The following is a 19,879-nucleotide window of genomic DNA, read 5'->3' on the forward strand; positions in this document are numbered from 1 at the left end:
ACTAGAGTGTGATAATCAATGCAATGTTTAGCCTCTTCCCATGTAATCTGCTGCTATAATGCTATGACTTACCCCACTATGTGAGTTGCCAATTCCCCCATGCCCACTGTTTTCATGTTCACAGATACTTTAAATGAACACTTAATCCTTAATCCTAATGTGATTCAATTTACCTATTCTCCAGTCCTTCTAACTAATTTCTTCTTCAGCCTCTCTGAAATTCTGTACCATTCCATGAATGACATTCTTTTAAAAAAACATAAGATACCAATGAAGTTTGACATCTCACTATAATTATGAGTCTTATTTTTTAATAACCCATTTACCCTCAGGATTAGTTGGAAAAGGAGAAAAAAATCTAAAAAGCAATTTTTCAACAGTCTTATGCATTTGTCATACCTGCTTTTAAAATAGTTTTGTCAATGGTGAGGCCAAGATGGCAGAGTAGGAAGAATTTGAACTCACCTCCTCCCCCAGGCACAACAAAATTACAAATCCTTACAGAGAAACTAACTATGGTACCAAATTGAAGATTAGTAGAAAAGATTTTTCACAATTAAAGACATAAAGAAGGAACCCAAAGAGAGGGGTCAGAAGGGTTGAGATGCAGTATAGCCAAGACCCATCCCCACAGCTGATAACCCACACACAGGAGGAACATGACAATTGCAGAAGTTCTCTCCAAAGAGCAGGAGTTACACATTGCACACTGGGTTCCCCAGACCAGACATCTTACTAGGGGTATGAGAAATGCAACTAAGAGCTGGTTCTTTGAAATGTAAATAAAATAGATAACTCTTTAGGCAGACTTATTGATAATAAAAGGAACTTAAATAAAATCAGAAATGAGACAGGAGATGTTACAACTAACACCACAGAAATACATGAAAGATTGCTACAAACAATTATGTGCCTATAAAATGGACAACCTAGAAGAAATGGATAAACTCTTGAAAGCATACAATCTCACAAGACTGAATCAGGAAGAAATAGAAAATATCAACAGACTGATTACCAGTAATGAAATTGAATCAGTAATTTAAAAAAGTAAAAAAAAAAAAAAAAAACTCCCAACAAAGAAATTCAGGAACAGATGGCTTCACAGGTGAATTCTATCAAACATTCAGAGTTAATGCCTATCCTTCTCAAACTATGACAAAAAGTTGAAGAGGAAATAACTCTTCCAAACACATTCTATGAGGCCAATATCACTCTGATACCAAAACCAGACAAAAACAAGAAAAAAAAAATAAAATTGCAGGCTAATATCACTGATAAATATAGATGCAAATATCTTCAACAAAATATTAGCAAACCAAATTCGATAATACATTAAAATGATCCTACACTGCAATCATGTAGGATTTACCCCAGGAATGCAAGGATGGTTCAATATCTGCAACTCAATGTGATACATCACATTAAAATTTTTTTTAAAAAACATAAAAATCATATAATCATCTCAATAGATGCTGTAAAAGCTTTAGATAAAATTCAACATTGACTGTGATAAAAACCCTCAACAAACTGTATAGAGGGAACAATCCTCAACATAATAAAGACCATATATGACAAGAACACAACCAGCATCATATTCAATATTGAAAAACTGAAAGCATTCCAAGATCAGGACCAAAACAAGGATGCCCACTCTTACCACTTTTATTCAACACAGTTTTGGAAGTCCTTACCACAGCAATCAGTGAAGAAAAAGAAATCAATAAATCCAAATTGGAAAGGAAAAAGTAAAACTGTCAGTTTTCAGATGACATGGTACTATATATAGGAAACCCTAAAGACACTACCAGAAAACTGCTAGAACTCATAAATGAATTTGATAAAGTTGCAGGATACAAAATTAACATACAGAAATCTGTTGCATTTCTATACACTGAAAACAAAATGTCAGAAAATGAAACTAAGGAAACAATCACATTTATCACTGCATAATAAAGAATAAATTACCTAGGAATAAAACTACCTAAGGAGGCAAAAGACCTGTACTCTGAAAACTGTAAGACACTGACAGAAGAAATTGAAGATGACACAAACAGATGGAAAGATATACCATGTTTTTGGACTGGAAGAATCAATATTGTTAAAGTGACCATGGTACCCAAGGCAATCTATACCTTCAATGCCATCTGTAAGAAAATACCAATGGCATGTTTCTCAGAACTAAAACAACAAAAATTTTAAATTTGTATAGAAACACAAAGGACCCCAAATAGCCAAAAGAATCTTGAGAAAAAAGAACAGAGCTGGAGGTATCATGCTCCCTGACATCAGACTACATTACAAAGTTCTAGTAATCAAAGCAGTATGATACTGGTACAAAAAAAGACACATAGATCAATGGAATAGAATCAAGGGCCCCAAAATAAACCCATGCACTTATGGTCAATTAATCACTGACAAAGGAGAAAGAGTATACAGTGGAGAAAAAACAGTCTCTTCAGTAAGAGGTGCTGGGAAAACTGGACAGCTACATGTAAAAGAATGAAATTAGAACATTCTCTAACACTGCATACAAAAATAAATTCAAAATGAATTAATAATACTGGATACTATAAAGCTACTATACGAAAACATAGGCAGACACTCTTTGACATAAATCACAACAATATTTTTTTTGGATCTATCTCCTAGAGTAATAAAAAGAAAAGCAAAAATTAAAAAAAGAGAGACCTTATTAAATTTAAAAGCTTTTGCCTAGCAAAGGAAACCTTAAGCAAAACTAAAACATAACCTATGAAATGGGGGAAAATATTTGCAAACATTGTAGCTAACAAAGGATTCATTTCCAAAATATACAAACAGCTCAAAATAAACCACTATGCTGTACACCAGCAATTAATACAGCATTGTAAATCAACCATACTTCAATTAAACAAAAAAACAGCTTAATCAAACAAAACAAAAAACAGCCCAATCAAAAAATGTGCAAAAGACCTAAACAGACATTTCTCCAAAGAAAACTTACAGATGGCCAACAGGCATATGAAAAGATGCTCCACATCACTAATTATTAGAGAAATGCAAATCAAAACTACAATGAGGTATCACTTCACACTGGTTAGAATGGCCATCATCAAAAAGTCTACAAATAAATGCTGGAGAGGGTGTAGAGAAAAGGGAACTCTCCTACATTGTTGGTGAGAATGTAAATTGGTACAGCCACTATGGAGAGCAGTATGGAGGTTTCTTAGAAAACTAAAAATTAGAACTACATGAGATCCAGCAATCCCATTCCTGGGCATAGATTCAGAAAACACAAAAAATCTAATTAAAAAAGATACATGCACCCCAATGTTTATAACAGCACTGTTTACAATAGGTAAGACATGAAAGCAACCTGAATGTCCATTGACAGGTGAATGGACAAAGAAGATGTGCTATCTATCTATCTATCTATCTATCTATCTATCTATCTATCTATCCATCTATCTATCTATCTTATCTATCTATCTGTCTATATCTAGGTATACACACAATGGAATACTACTCAGGCATAAAAAAGAATGAAATACTGCCATTTGCAGCAACATGAATGGACTTAGAGATTATCATACTAAATGAAGTAAGTCAGAGAAAGACAGATATTATACATCACTTATATGTAGAATCTAAAAAAGTGATACAAATGAACTTATTTACAAAGCAAGAATAGACTCACAGACATAGAAAATAAACTATGGTTATCAAAGGGGAAAGGGTAGGGAAGGATAAATCAGGAGTTTGTGATTAACAGATACACACTATACATATAAAATAAACAACAAAAACCTGCTGTATGTCACAGGGAACTATATGCAATATCTTGTAATAACCTATAATAAAAAAGAATTTGAGAAATAATACATGTGTGTGTAACTGAATCACTTTTCAGTACATCTGAAATGAATACAATATTTTAAATCAACTATATTTCAATAAAAAGAGAAAAAAGGTCATGAAAATATAATATACAGCATAAGGGAAATGGTCAATAATATTGTAATAACTTTTTTATGGGGACTGATGGTTCCTAGACCAATGTTGGTGATGGTTTCACAATGTGTGCAAATGACAAATCTCTATAGTAGACCTGACACTAACATAACATTGTAGGCCAATTATATTTCAATAAAAACAAATAAAATCAAATAGCTTAATCATTCTATTCTTTTATTTCAATATTTATGCCTCTAACTTGATATTAATATTTCTATCAAAGACTTTGAAAATTTTATTTGATTCTCATATTTGAATAAAATATTTATACTTTTACTCCAATTAATAATTTATGTCATATATATCTTTAGGTGTATCTAACTTAAAATGCCTATATACTGCTATAACATTGATATGCATAACATTTAAATATAATTATATTTATATAATGTCTAAATTCTTTTTCTAATAAACTGTTTCCTCTATCTTTAGTCATTTTAGAACACATCTAATGAATTAATAAAAGTAGATTTCCCTTTATCTCTTTATAGCTTTTTACTCACACACTATATCTTATGATACTAAGTTTTTAAGTTTTATTTTGGCTTTCAAGTACTTCTGACAGTGGCTATAGAATATCCATTTGAAATTTATTTGTTAAATGCCATACTAAATGTTGATTTATTTGATTTGTAACACTTTCTTCTACTTGGTAGACTTATGGTTTTATAAAACTATATATTTTTCAGGATATTTAACATTTTCTATACATATTAATGTATTTATCCTTCAGATTTGATTTTTTGTTGTTGCTGTTGTTAAACGAGTTTGCACACATGCTACTTGGTTCATTTTTTTCAATAGGAAAGGACATATCCCAGGAATGTAACTATTGAAAAAATGTTTAAAGATATTTTCTAGTACATTGTTATTATTTGATAAAAAAAATCAATAAAATGAGCATTTCTTTTCTAATTACTTAGATTTGTAACTACCATGCTCCATTAGCAGGAGAATTTACTTAAATAAAGGATATACTTCAGTCTTTTTTTCCTTCTACTGACTCCTTGAGGAAGCCATTATTGGTGTAATCTGAGGTGATATAAAATTGACTTCTTGGCACCAAATACCTCCCACCCTCAGGTGTCAGAGTGCCTGAAATTCTTCCTTAAAGATTATTCTTCTGTGATTACTAAGGGAAAATCCTTTCCCCAAGGCAAAGCTGGGATTGGAGGATGATGGTTCTGTTTTAGTTTACCCATGTCCCTCCTAGATCTGACTTACACCCAGCTTTCTCAGATTCTTTTGTTTTGATGACAGGTATTGGTCATTTTTCTGTTCAGTTCCTTAACCTTTCCGGGGATTCCAGCTTCTGCTTTTCCAGTTATGAGGGTCTCTGGCTCCATTCATACCTGGATATCTTTCTTCGGAACCAGCCAGGACACACCTTTCCTTGAAGTCTGATTCCTTAGTCTTGCACTGGTAACCTGACTGTATGCCCTCTCTAATTATTTAGCCTTAATGTTGGTTAAGACAAATCTATCTGTTAATAAAATTTATCAACATACATTTAAAATTCCTCACAACACAGTCTTGCCGATTGCTGTTCCCTTGCTATATTTATGTGCTGTGGTCAGATTTAATAAAGAACTGTGGTCAGAAGTGATCCTTTAATGGAGATATTTCTACCAACGTAAGTCTATTCTAGTACTAATGGAGTCACATCAGTCCAAATTTGCTAAGGAAAGAGATTCATCCTCCTCGGACATACAATACTCTGAGCCCTGGAAATAGTGTTATGTCCTTGAACAAAATAGAAGTTCTTCCAAGACTCTGACAGTATTAAGTAATTCCTCTACTGGCATCCTCCTTCCAAATGCATTAAAACATTAAAGGGCAATACATTCAGTCACTTGCACCTTAGTGTAGATCAATTCATCAGAATGCTTTTCTTCTTGGAGGAAGGGCTGAGGGTACCTGTGGTGGATGGACACAGAGGGAAGAGGAAGTTGATAAAAGTGCAGTGAGGACAGAAGAGAAGGAGAGAGGCACAAAGAGTAACTTCTCCAACCTTCATTTCTCACCATTCTACTATTTACCTTATTTCAAAGACACTGAAAGAAATATCATAACAAAAAATATCAACATTTTTTTTTTACCACAAATCCAGATGTGCATATACATGTCAAGCCAAGGCCAAGTTCATTTTCTACGCATGTTCCACAAACATGTAAGTTGGAAAGGCATCCATCAAATTCCTTCTCACAGTGATGTCCTGACCTTCCTGTGAAACATGATCACAAAGCAGAGACTTGATGTTTAATAATAATCATAATAGTTGAAAAAAACTTATATAGTTTATACATACTTTTACAGTTTGTTATAACTGTGATAGTTGTTTTCTATAAATTATTGCAATTATCTTCATAATCACTCTATCACATGGCTATTATTATCATCTCTATTTAGTAGCTGAGAAAATTAAAATTAGAGAATACCAAAAATTTGCCCTAAAATCATACAGTTATACAGAAATGGAAGCAAGTATATATAAAATAAAGTTTTGCATTGTACCTATGGTGGATTTCTGTATTACACATCTAGATGTCTTTACATATTTTACTTTGGAATAAATATGTAGAAGATAATGGAATAAACACATACCATAATTCCATTTAATACAAATCTTAAATTCAAAGGAAAGCAACTACTATAGATTTCTTGATATGAAATGGTTTTTGTGATACTTGCAGTGTTTTACAATTAGTATTTCTTAAGCTGTGGCTCTGTAGAATATCAGTATTATGTCCATGTTCAGCAGACCATTGGCTGTAAGAATTCTCCTTACATTTGAGATCTACCTTTTTCATACTAAAACATTGTGTGTTTGTCTTCTATTTCATCATTAACCTAGAAACCAACATTGCTAAGCTACATACCCAATATCTGAGCTATGGTTTACCAGGTACACATTAAAATGTTTTTAAATCATTGATTCTTTCCCATGAGGCAACCACATATAATAAATATTATGTGTAAGAACACGTTTACCTGAATATACTAATTCACCTAGGGGCAACAGGCCTATAGAGGCAGCTGTCAACTCTATGACTCTATGTGAACTCTAATTGTGAGTTTTCAGCTTTGTCTTTCTGTGTATTATCCAACAGCATTTAATCTGAACTCTGGATCTTGGGAAACACAGTCTTATTCTTGTTTCTGCTTTGCAATATATGCTCACTGTTCTTCCCTGATAAACTGTATGAGAACAATTAAATATTCTGGGGTGCTTAGAAATGATTTAATTCAATACTACATGATAAGAAGAAACATATGGCATGAGTTTAAAAGGTTTGGCAGAACCCAGATCAAAGTTAGAAGTGGCTGCCAAAAGGCTGAATTTACCAAACCCAGTTCAATACTCCTTCCACTTTATAATGCTCTTCCATGCAGTGAGCAGATCCCGTGGGCCTCTCTCCTAGTCAGGCTATAGAAGGTAATACAGAAAAGATGTTTTTGGAGGGCTTACAAAAAACCAGTCATTTGCATGGTTGAATCTCACAAACATATTGTTTTGCGTGAAAACATATTCCATAAAACACTTACATTCATTCCAATAATTGTTCTTATAAAAGTCAAATACACATGAACACAAACTTAATAACATCATTAAGAGAAATACATACATATAATAAAACTCTAAAGAATACTAAGGGAATATTGAGTATAAAATTTAGAATAGTTTCTGCAGGGTCAGGGGATATTAAAGTGCTTAGGGAGGGATATAGAAGAGGTTGAAACATTTTTTATTAAAATTGAAGTATAGTCAGTTACAAGTGTCAATTTCTGGTGTACAGCACAATGTCCCAGTCATGCATATGCATACATATGTTCATTTTCATATTTTTTTCATTAAAGATCATTACAAGACATTGAACATAGTTCCCTGCGCCATACAGAAGGAACTTTTTAAAATCTATTTTTACATAAAGTGACTAATATGTGTAAATCTCTAAATCCCTTCCCATAAGTTTGTTTACTGTGTCTGTGAGTCTGTTTCTGTTTTGTAGATGAGTTCATAATGTCCTCTTTTTTTAAGATTCAACATATGAGTGATATCAGATGGTGTTTTTCTTTCTCTTTCTCACTTACTTCACTTAGAATGACAATCTCCAGATTCATCCGTGTTGCTGCAAATGGCATTATTTTATTATTTTTTATGGTGGAGTAGTATTCCATTATAGAAATATACCACAACTTCTTTATCCAGTCATCTGTAGATGGACATTTAGGTTGCATCCATGTCTTGGCTATTGTATATAGTGCCGCTATGAACGTAGAGGTTCACGTGTCTTTTTGAATTAGAGTTCCCTCTAGATAAATACCCAAAAATGGGATTGCTGGATCATATGGTAGGTCTATTTTTAATTTTTTGAAGAATCTCCATTCTGTTTTCCATAATGGCTACACTAAACTACATTCCCACCAGCAGTGTAGGAGGGTTCCCTTTTCTCCACAGCCTCTCCAGCATCTATTGTTCATGGACATTTGAATGCTGGCCATTCTGATGGGTGTGTGGTGATACATCATTGTAGTTTTGATATGCATTTCTCTGATAATTAGTGATATTGAGCATTTTTTTTTTCATGTGCCTTTTGGCCATTTGTATGTCTTCATTGGAGAATTGCCTGTTTAGGTCCTCTACTCATTTTTGGATTATATTGTTTGTTTTTTTCTTATTCAGTTGTATGAGCTATTCATATATTCTGGAAAATAAGCCTTTGTCAGTCACATCATTTGCAAATATTTTCTCGCATTCAATAGATTGTTGTTTCATTTTGCTTATGGTTTCCTTTGCTGTACAAAAGCTTATAAGTTTAACTAGGTCCCATTTGTTTATTTTTTGCTCTTATTTCTATTGCCTGGGTAGACTGCCCCAGGAGAACATTACCAAGATTTATGTCAGAGAATATTTTGCCTATGTTTTCGTGTAGATTTATCGTGCTTGTCTTATATTTAAGTCATTAAGTCATTTTGAGTTTATTTTTGTGTATGGAGTGAGGGAGTGTTCTAACTTCATTGATTTACATGCTGCTATCCAGTTTTCCCAACACTGCTTGCTAAAGAGATTATCTTTTCTCCATTGTATATTCTTGCCTCTTTTGTTGAAGATTAATTGACCATAGATCTGTGCTCTCTATTCTGTTCCATTGATTTGTACGTCTGTTTTTGTACAAATACCAAGCTGTTTTGATTACTGTAGCTCTGTAGTATTGTCTGAAGTCTGGGAGGGTTATTGCTCCAGCTTTGTTCTTTTTCTTCAATATTGCTTTGGCAATTCTGGGTCTTTTGGGATTCCATATAAATTTTAGGATTGTTTGTTCTAGTTCTGAGAATAATGTCCTGAGTAATTTGATAGGGATTACGTTAAATCTGTAGATTGCCTTTGGCAGTATGGCCATTTTAACAATATTGATTCTTCCAATCCAAGAGCATGGAATACCTTTCCATTTATTTACATCATCTTTAATTTCCTTAGTAAATGTTTTATATTTCTCCACATACAGGTCTTTCACCTCTTTGGTCAGATTTATTCGTAAGTATTTTATTACTTTGGATGTGGTTTTAAAAGGGATTGTTTCTTTATTTTCTTTTCCTGCTAACTCATTACTAGTGTAAAGAAATGCAACTGATTTTTGTATGTTAATCGTGTATCCTGCTACCTTGCCAAACTGTTTCATCAGCTCTAGTAGTTTTTGTGTGGCGCTTTTAGGGTTTTCTAGTATCATATCATTCACATATAGTGACAATTTACATCTTCTCTTCCACCTTGGATTTTTTTCTTGCTTGGTTGCTATGGCTAGGACTTCCAGGACTATGTTGAATAGAAGTGGTGAGAGTGGACAACTTGTCTTATTCTAGATTTTAGTGGGAAGGCTATCAGTTTTTTTTACTGTTGAGTATTAGGCTGGCTGTAGGTTTGTAATAAATAGTTTTTATTATGTTGAGATATGTCCCCTCTATACACATTTTGGTAAGAGTTTTTTATCATAAATGGGTGTTGAATTTTATCAAATGCTTTTTCTGCATCTATTGAGATGATCATGTGATTTTTGTCCTTTCTTTTGTGGATGTGGCAAATCACATTGTTTGATTTGCGTATGTCGAACCATTTGTGTGTCACTGGGATGAATCCAATTTGATCATGGTATATCATCTTTTTAATGTGCAGTTGGATTCTGTTTGCTAATATTTTCTTGATGATTTTTGCATCTATGTTTATCAGTGATATTGGCCTGTAGTTTTTTTTTTTTTTGATAGTGTCTTTGTCTGGTTTTGGTACCAGGATGATGGTAGCTTCGTAGCATGAGTTTGGGAGTAATCCCACCTTTTCAACCTTTTGGAAGAATTTGGGAAGGACCAGTATGAGTTCTTCTTTCTATGTTTGATAGAATTCCCCAGTGAAGCCATCTGGTCATGGACTTTTGCTTGTGGGGCTGTTTTTTTATTGCTAATTCTGTTTCATTTCTAGTGATCAGTCTGTTCAAGTGGTGCATTTCTTCTTGATTTGACTTCTTGGTGGGCTGTGTGTTTTCAGAAACTTGTCCATTTCTTCTAGGTTGTCCAATTTGTTTCCATATAGTTGCTCATAGTATTCTCTTAATGATATTTTGTATTTCTGTGTTATTTGTTATGATTTCTCCATTTTACCTTCTTATTTTATTTATTTGTACTCTCTCTATTTCCTTCTTGGTGAGCGTGGCCAGAGGTTTATCAATTTTGTTTACTCTTACAAAAAAAAAAAAAAAATCCAGCTCTTGGTTTGATTGATTTTTTCTATTTTTTAAAGCTCTATTTTATTTATCCCTGATCTTTATTATTTCCTTCATTCTGCTGATTTTTGCTTTTGTTTGCTTTCCTTTCTCTAATTCTTTTAGGTGTTATTTTAGGGTGTTTATTTGAGATTGTTCTCCTTTTTTGAGGAAGGCCTGTTTCACTATGATCTTCCCTCTTAGCACTGCCTTTGCTGCATCCCATAGATTCTGTGTTGTGTTTTCATTGTCACTTGTTTCAAAGTATTTTTAAATTTCTTCTTTGCCTTCATCATTGACCCATTTATTTTTAGTAGCATATTGTTTAATCTTCAAGCTGTCATTTTTTTCTCCTTTTTTTTTTTCCTGTGGCTGATTTCTAGTTTCACAGAATTGTGATCAAGAAAGATGCTTGAAATAATTTCTATGCTCTTAAATTTGTTGAGTCTTCTTTTGTTCTTGAGTACATGATCTATTCTAGAGAATGTTCCATTGGCACTTGAAAAAATGCATATTCTATTTTGGGGGAATGTAATGTCCTAAAAATATCAACAAAGTCCTACTGTTCTATTGTGTCACTGAGTTTCTCCATTGCCTTATTTATTTCTTGTCTGGAAAATCTGTCCAATGATGTTAATGGGGTATTAAAGCTTCCTACTATGATAGTATTTCCATCAGTTTCTCCCTTTATATCTGTACATATTTGCTTTATGCATTTAGGTGCTCCTATATTGGGTGCATATATGTTAATGAGTGCAATATTCTCATCTTGTATTGCTCCTTTGATCATTATATAGTATTCTTTATCTTTCTTTCTAGCCTTTGTTTTAAAGTCTGTTTTGTCTGAAATCAGTATTGCTACTCCTGCTTTCTTGTAGTTTACATTGCATGAAATACCTTCTTACATCCTCTCACTCTCAGTCTATGTGTGTCCTTCTCCCTAAAGTGAGTCTCTTGTATGCAGCATGTTGTAGGTTCTTATTTTATTATCCAGTCTGCCATGCTATCTCTTTTGATTGGAGTGTTTATTCCACTGACATTTACAGTAATTATTGATAGATACGTGTTTGTTGCCAAATTGAACATAGTTTTCAAGTTGATTTGGTATTTCCTCTTTGTTTCTTTCTTTTCCTTTTCCTTTTTGTGGTTTGATAATTTTCTTTTGTATTATCTTCGTTTCTTTTCATTTTTTTGTGACTCTTTTGTATGCTTTTTAACTTGTGGTTACCCTGTTTTTCAAGTATATAAACCCATTACTATATCTGTTTGCTTTAAATTTATAGTCATATAACCTCAAACAGATTCTAAAAAGAATGAAAAAAAGAAAAAAAATCTATATTTTCTTGCTCTCCTCTCCCATCTTTAATGATTTTGATGTCCTTTTTTTACATCTTCATGTTTATTCTGTTGTAATTCATTGTAGTTATTGCCTTTCCAGTTATGGTTTTCTCCTTTCTATAGTATCCTGCATCTTTTCTATTTAGAGTTCATTTTCAGTATTTTTTTTAGTATCGGTTTAGTATGGCTGAATTCTTTAGTTTTGCTTGTCTGTGAAATTCTTTGCCTTTCCTTCTATTCTAAAAGATATCCTTGCTAGGTAAAGTATCCTAGGTTGCAGCTTTTTCTCATTTAGGACTTTGAATAGACCTTGCCACTCCCTTCTGGCCTGCAGTGTTTGTGTAGAGAAAACATCTGAAAGCCTTATGGGGGTTCCCTTGTAACTAACTCTTATTTTTCTCTTGCTGCCTTTAGAATAATTTCTTTATCTTTAACCTTGGACATCTTAATTATAATATGTCTTGGTGTAGGTCTATTTGGGTTCTTCTTGCTGGGGACTCTCTGTGCTTCCTGTGCTTGACTATCTGATTCCTTTTTCAGGTTTGGTAAATTTTCAGTCATGATTTCTTCAAATACCTTTTCAATTCCTTTTGCTCTTTCTTCTACACTGGGACCCCTATTATGCATGGGTTGGTATACTTTATATTATCCCATAGGTCTTTTCTATTGCTTTTATTGATTTTTATTTGCTTTTCTGTCTTCTATTTCCATTGGGTGAATTCTGTTATCCTGTCTCCTAATCATTTATTCATTCCTCTGCATTGTCTAGTCTGCTTTTGACTGCCTTTTGCTTGTCTCTTATCTCAGCCATTGAGTTTTCTGTTTCTGATTGGCTCCTCTTTATAGCTTCAGTTTCCTTTTTAAAGTATTCTCTGCCTCTATTTATAATCTCTTTTAGTTCCTTTAGTTCTTTGATCACTCCCTTTTTGAAGTCATGATGTAGTAGACTTTGGAGGTCTATTTCATTGATCATTCTTTCAGGGGATTTCCCTTGTTCATTTAATTGGGAATGGTTCCTCTGCTTCTTCATTTTACTTGTATCTCTCTGTTGCTAAGGATTATGGAGTATCAGTTATCTACTATAACCTTGAAGCGATTTTTTTTTTAAGGACACAGAAATAAAACTAAAGAAACCAAAACCAAAAAAAAAAAAAAAAAAAAAAAGAAAAGAAAACCCCAAAAACAAAAAACAAAAAAGAAAAAATAAATTTAAAAAAATTTTAAGAATTAAAAAAGTTTTTTAAAGAAACAAATTAAAAAAATAAAGTTAAAAAATTAAATATTAAAAGTTTAAAATTTTTAAAAGAAGGAAAAAATTTAAAAATGAAAAAAAGAGAATGCATCCCTGTGTAGACCATGCACCCCTAAAAATTTTGTTGTGAGATCTGTTTTTAGTATGGATGGTTGTCTTGTCTTCCTTTGGTATGTGTTTGCTGTTATCCTTTTGATTGTAGGCGTGGCCAGTGTTCTGCTGACCAGAGCCTTCCCTGGCCATTGAGTGGGGCCTCCTTTCTGTCCTGTGGTTGTCATAGCCTTGACAGGGCCGGATCTGTTCCCCTTTTGTTGGAATGGAGGCTTCCGGATCCATTTCTGAGCTGGGGTGAGTAGTAGGCAGGGTGGGAGTGCTTTAAGTACTCTGTTGACTTTGACTCTGCCTTTGTCCCTGCTGTAGCTGCTGGAATGTCAGTACACTGCTCTGGCATCCCCCAGGCTCTCTGCCCTCAGAGCTACTAGTGCAGTTACTCCAATTTCTGGGTCGCACAACTGAATCATGGTGCACTATTGGATCAGCACCTTTCCTAGCACTTGCCCCCAGGGCGAACTCCGCTCACCAGTTCCAGAGGCCTGTGGGTCATGACGCTAGATCAGTGAATCTCCCAGTGCTGCATCCGGACATGGTAGGTGGGCTTGCAGAAAACGGCCACACCTGCTCGCATCCCCACTGTGTGCCAGAACTCTCCTCTTTGCCTGTTTGTCTTAGAGGTGCAGGTCTACAAAGGCACTCATGGAGCAGAAGGGTCACCTCTGCTTGGGACTGTAAACAAATCTTAGTCCTGCCTATGAAGCTGTGGAGCCCCTGGGTATGGATTCAGGTTTCACCCCACCTCCACCTGGGAGCTGTGCCCCAGTGAATATAGTGACTGTGGCTGAGCGCCATCTCTCTTCTCCTGAGAATGCGCCAGCAATGGTGCGGCAGGCCTGTGGAGATACATACTAAGGTGCCCCTCCTCCTAGAGAGTACCAGACGTGCTGCTTTTTAAAGAAAATTTATGGGAGACCCAGGCTGTTCTGTTCTGTATACACTCCCTGCCATAGCACATAGCAAACTCTAGTCCCCTGAATTGCCTCTGTGCCGTTGGCCCCAGTCCTCCACCCAGCTTGGGCAGCCTGCCCTGTCCCTCACCCACCAGTTCAGTGTAAGACTGGCATTTGCAGGGATCCTTTGTGCCCATTTCACTTAGTTCTGTTGGCCAAGGGCTGCTGTGCACACATCCGAGCCCCAGAGATTCCCCCTCCATCCACGCTGACCTCTGTTGGAGAGGGAGAGACCCAGCTTAGGAGTGCTGTTCTTTCTTTGCTGTTCCCTCCTTGTGGGACAAGTCCTGCGCTAATTTCCTTTTTCTTCTTCTTCTTTTATTTTTTTCTCCTACCAGATTTGTGACGAATTTTGTCTTCTGAAGAGGGTGATGTTCTGCCAAAGTTCAGCAGGTGTTCTGAGTGGATGGGTGGGTCGTGGGTGTCTTTCTCGGTGTATTTATGGGGGAGGGTGAGCTAAGAGCATCCTTCTACTCTGCCATTTTGGCCACTCTCCTAGAAGACTGAAACTATTGCTGATATGTTATTCCTTGAAGCAAATGATAGGTATGCAATGCTTATTATATTGTGTTATAAAATAAATATGCATCAAACATTGCTTGTATATTCCATATTCTTTTGATTGAAGAAAACAATTCACAATATATTAACAATTAAAAATAGTAATATTGTTTTCTTCTTGTTTCTAATGCAGTGAAGGACATTACAAAGGTAATAGTCTTATGGTTTAAATAAGATGGGAACTGTGAAAGAAAAAAGTTAACCAGATCAGTTAAAAAGGCAATGAAGATTTTTCAAGAGTATTTCAAAAAAAGAAAGGAACTACTGGAAGAGGGGAGAGAGATGAGACTCAATTGCACAGAACCGAAGGTGGGAGTGGGAGGATTTTCAAATGCTGGGGTTGAGCCAATGGACAACTGAGGCTGTTGAGCTCAGGCCATCCATGTTTGCCTAACTTACATTAGGAGCCCACCCTCCCATGGAGACCAGGAGAGAGGGTGCTACATCCTTCTGTGATTTTATTTCAAAGGAATGACTCTCAGGTCCTTGAGAAAGACCTTTCCGGGTTGTACAATTGGCAAAGGCTGCAAGGAAGTTTCAATTTCAGTGGGGCAGAGAAAGCATTTACATTGACAATGACAAGTTTCTCAAGGGAATGCTCTCAAGAAAAGAGGTAGGGGCCAGGAGTCACGAAAAAGCCTGTCTAAAATTTAGCAAAGCAGAAAGGAACTCTAATGTTGTCTTCATCCGAAATAAGAAAATAAGAAAGGAAAAAAAAGTTAGGGTTCAAGAATGGAAACTGAGTGCCAACCATACCTATCGAAATAAATGAGTAACATCTTGTCCTTGTACCTGTGTGGACAAGTCGATGGTAAGAAATGGGAACAGATTAAGGGAACAGAAAACAGGCTAATGAAAACCCAGAAGGTAAGGTTTGAAAAAGAAAAGTTCAGAAACAGAAATGAGGAAACCATCCTCTGAGTCCCATGTAGATCTGATGTTCATTGGTAATAAGGTAGCAAGATATTAAAAAAAAATACTGTTTTGTGATTTAAAAAATCAATAAATCAAAAGGTTTCATTAGTAATTCAGAAAAAAATGATCAAGTCATTATGGTGTTGAACTCCTGGTGCTATTCTAATATCTGACAATAACAGAAAATAAATACTTACAGAATATATGATGTTAAATAATGCAGGTATAAAATAAATAATACTTTAGATGTCAAATTGTGATAAAAATAAGAACAAATTAGACTAACATTTTAAGTTGATGAGTAAGACAACTCTTTAAATACATAAATATACACAACTAGAAACACTGACCAGTTTAATAACACCACGCTCTGCTACAATCTAACAGTTATAATACTTTGAGTTTATTGATGAAAATAAATGTCACTATTCCAAAGATTTATATACTTTACTTTCATTTCATTTTCCCACTCATTGCCAAGTGATTTTTCATCTAATCTGGGAAAAATAACACAAAATTAAACCTAGACCTTAAGTAATTCTGCCTTACTAGTTAAAATGTTATGTAGTAACTGGATAACATAAATTAAGTTTATTTTCTTAGTCAGTTTTAGAATATGTGAAATTGATTTTTTCATACTTAAATCTTCATGAAAATACAATAGTATACAACTCTTTTATTTCATGTTAAAGATTATTTTTCTTTTCATGGAACTTAATTAAAAAGAAAGACCATTCTGTATCTCTTGTTCTAAATACAAAACTCCTGTCCCTGACTTAATAATCATGAGTTCTGGTGGCAGATAGTTTATGTATTTGTTTCTCTGTTTCCTTGCTCCAAGGACAATGCAGCATTTCTGCTTCAAAGTGAGTACTGCTGTTTTAAGAGCAAACTGTGTATCTGCAGTTCATATGGTTCCCTATATAAACACGACTGCACCCCTCCTGAGTACAGAAAGTGTCTGGGCACAGGGACTGCCCCGGGGACTGAGAGCAACTCTGGGTGAAGCATTCACATTTACAATACAGAGATTTTTTTTCCGTCCCCTTCACTTTCAATTTGCTCATAGGAGGATAACTGTGATTTCACTTACTGAGTGTTAAACATTTTTATATAACACTATAAATGGGACAATTTAGGCTAAAACAGCAGTGCACTTTATTTTGTAAAATGACCTGAATGTTTGTATTGGTGTTTCCCTGGAAAAGAGCTCACTAGCCATTGGATTTACTGCCTAGGCAGAAGATGAGCTCTGTGGTGAGGACTGTACCCAGAAAAAGAGCTCGTGCAGAGAGGATGGGTGGTGTGAAATCCAGCCGGGCCGCCGCTGGCCAGGCACCGCCCCCTTCTTAGCCTGGAGGGAGGGGTATGACCACCCACCCCTCTGCCTGTGGACGGGGAGTGGGCCTTATGCTAACTATGACCCTTCCTTAGGCAGAATCGTAAGTAGACTGCACTTTTTCCAAGATGTGCTGAATATAACTTCTCAGGTGGGATTTCCTGGTACAAAGCTAAAGAACAGTGTCTTCTAGCCCATTATATCCAGTTTAAATTTCAGTTGTGTTTTGCAGATTGGTGTGATGAAGAAACCGACATTTAAGTTTTTAAACTGTGTTCTGCCCAGGAGCCATGCAGCTCTGTTTGCACTAAAAAAAAGAGGAAGGGAGGAAAAGAGAAAACTACAAACCCTGAGGTACAGTGGAGGAGCCCCCAAGAATACCTCCACAGAGGAAGCGTGGTTATGTGAAGACAGAATTCTGCTAACTGGCAACATGATATGGACTTGAAGAAGTGTTCCACAATTGAAGAAGTGAAAACAAAAAAAAAAAGGCAATAATTTATAGTACTTAACTAATTTCAAGATAGAAGTAAATACCTGATGAAGGTAACTTTCCATCTGGAACTGTGTGAGGTGTCAAAATTATATTGTACAACACACACATATATCTACATATATATATATATATATATACACATGTTTTGGCAATAAATATGTACATTATGCATAACTATTATTTTTCAATAATTACCTTGTTGACATTTGCAAACAAATGTGTTGATGTGATCCTCCCGGTCTGCACCATTTAGACATGGTGATGAAGAACATGCATTTATATTAATTTCACAAAATTGCCCAGAAAATCCAGGAAGACATCTAAGAGAGAAAAGTGAAAAATACATATGTATATGTGATACACATGAGTCTATATTTTAGAGTTCATGTTTGCCAAATTAAGAATAAAATTAAGGACATGAAGCCATCACTTACTATAGTTGATTTATGAGAGATAATTTAATGAATACTTACCAGTATTTTCAATGAAATCTTCTTATGAGTTAAAGAATTGGGATGGATAGCTTAGGAGTGTGGGACTAGCAGATTCACATGACTATATATAAAATAGATAAACAGCAAGGACCTACTGTATAGCACAAAGAATCTCTTTGCTGTAAACCTGAAACTAATATTGTTAATTGACTACATTTCAATAAAAAAAAAAGAAATGCAAAAAAAATTGGGATGAAGAGGAGTAAAAAACCAAGAGAACAAGAAAAATGAAAACAGAAAATTTGTATTTCTGTTGTGAGGCAGAATCATACAAGACAGCGTAAATTTTTATTTATTAATGTTCAGATTGCCTTTTAAAAATGCATACTCTCTGATAACAGAAATTATATTCCTAAGAATTACTGCAAAGCTAATACATTCTTGAGCTTTATACTTATCATTAATCGTTTTAAATATACCACTATCCAAAGAAATCATAGAACATTATAATACGACATTATGAAGCCATGATGATCAGGGAAACTATATATGTATGGAAATAATATGCTTTGCAAACCAACTTCTGGTTTCTGCCTCCCTGAATTCATCTAAATATATTTTAATGTGGTTACTAAGGAGGTCTGAGCTCTCCTTCCTTGAATTTGTTAACAGCGCATGTCACAATCACTTCCTTGTGCTAAATAGCTCTGAATCAAAATAATGCACATTACTGGATGGAAGGATGCATCATCAGCATGCATTTCAGCTGCCTGCACTCCTTCATTAGTAATTCTTTGCTATGTAAAGCTTTTTTATTTTTCTTTTCTTTAAATCCCTAATCACATTTAGTGAGCAAATAATTAGAAATAATCATTTAGGATTCCATTCATCAGACCGTTATTATTTCACATCAACTAAGCCTTTCTGAAATAGCTGATTTCTTTGGGGAATAAACACTGTTAACCATTTTTCTTTGTCATCCAACTAATAGGAAGTTTTAGGTCTATCTCAGCGCTAAAGGCCGGGCTGAATGCTAGGTGATTAGGAGAATTTAATGAACATATCATTTCTAAACAATGAAACACTGAAAACCAGACACCAGAACAGCCATGTGTTTGAATCGATAAATAAAACGGAAGAATTAAGATTTCAATGATGTGTTTAAACAACTTAGAGTAGACAAATTACAATATTGCTTTCTTCCTGGGAACATCAATCTTGTATGTAATCATGGATCTGAAATGGATTCCATGGGGAATTCCCCAGGAGACCATTTGCTAATTAAACAGAAGCAAAGACAGTATAGTGCGTCATATTAAGGACACGCGGTATTAATAGTTTTGGAATTCTTGACATGGAGACGACGCAGAGATGAGCAAGATCCTGGGAATTGTCAGCTCTGTGACTCTGATAAATGACATAAGTTTTACATTTATAAGTATCCATTAGGTTTCTTCATCTATAATTGCAGGATTATATCTAAGCTAAAATTACAAGTCGATTTTGAGGATGAATTTAAACAGTATTTAAAAAGTAAATGTAAAATGTACTGATTAGAATGTGACAAAAATTCAAGTACTTTTTAAATGCTAGTAATTTTTAGTGCTCTTTTTATTGTTGTTATTTGTATTATTAAGTGAAAAAGGCACAGTATGGAGATAAGTTAAACTGCTATTTCTGTGTGCTTAAATCCTCTTAAAAAAAACCCTGCTTGCTATTCTTTAACCATCACAAA

The 19,879-nt window shown here is 34.7% G+C and overlaps 1 protein-coding gene across 1 annotated transcript in view; it reads right to left on the reverse strand.

The window, feature by feature from the left end:
• EYS (eyes shut homolog) overlaps positions 1 to 19,879 on the reverse strand; it is a 1,185,464-nt gene that overhangs the window by 559,091 nt on the left and 606,494 nt on the right. The window contains 2 exon segments of the mRNA XM_010967844.3: positions 6,093 to 6,217; positions 17,906 to 18,030. Of these exon segments, the coding sequence (XP_010966146.2) occupies positions 6,093 to 6,217; positions 17,906 to 18,030 (250 nt within the window).

Source organism: Camelus bactrianus, chromosome 8 (genome assembly GCF_048773025.1).
Source record: "Camelus bactrianus isolate YW-2024 breed Bactrian camel chromosome 8, ASM4877302v1, whole genome shotgun sequence".
NCBI classification, from domain to species: Eukaryota; Metazoa; Chordata; class Mammalia; order Artiodactyla; family Camelidae; genus Camelus; species Camelus bactrianus.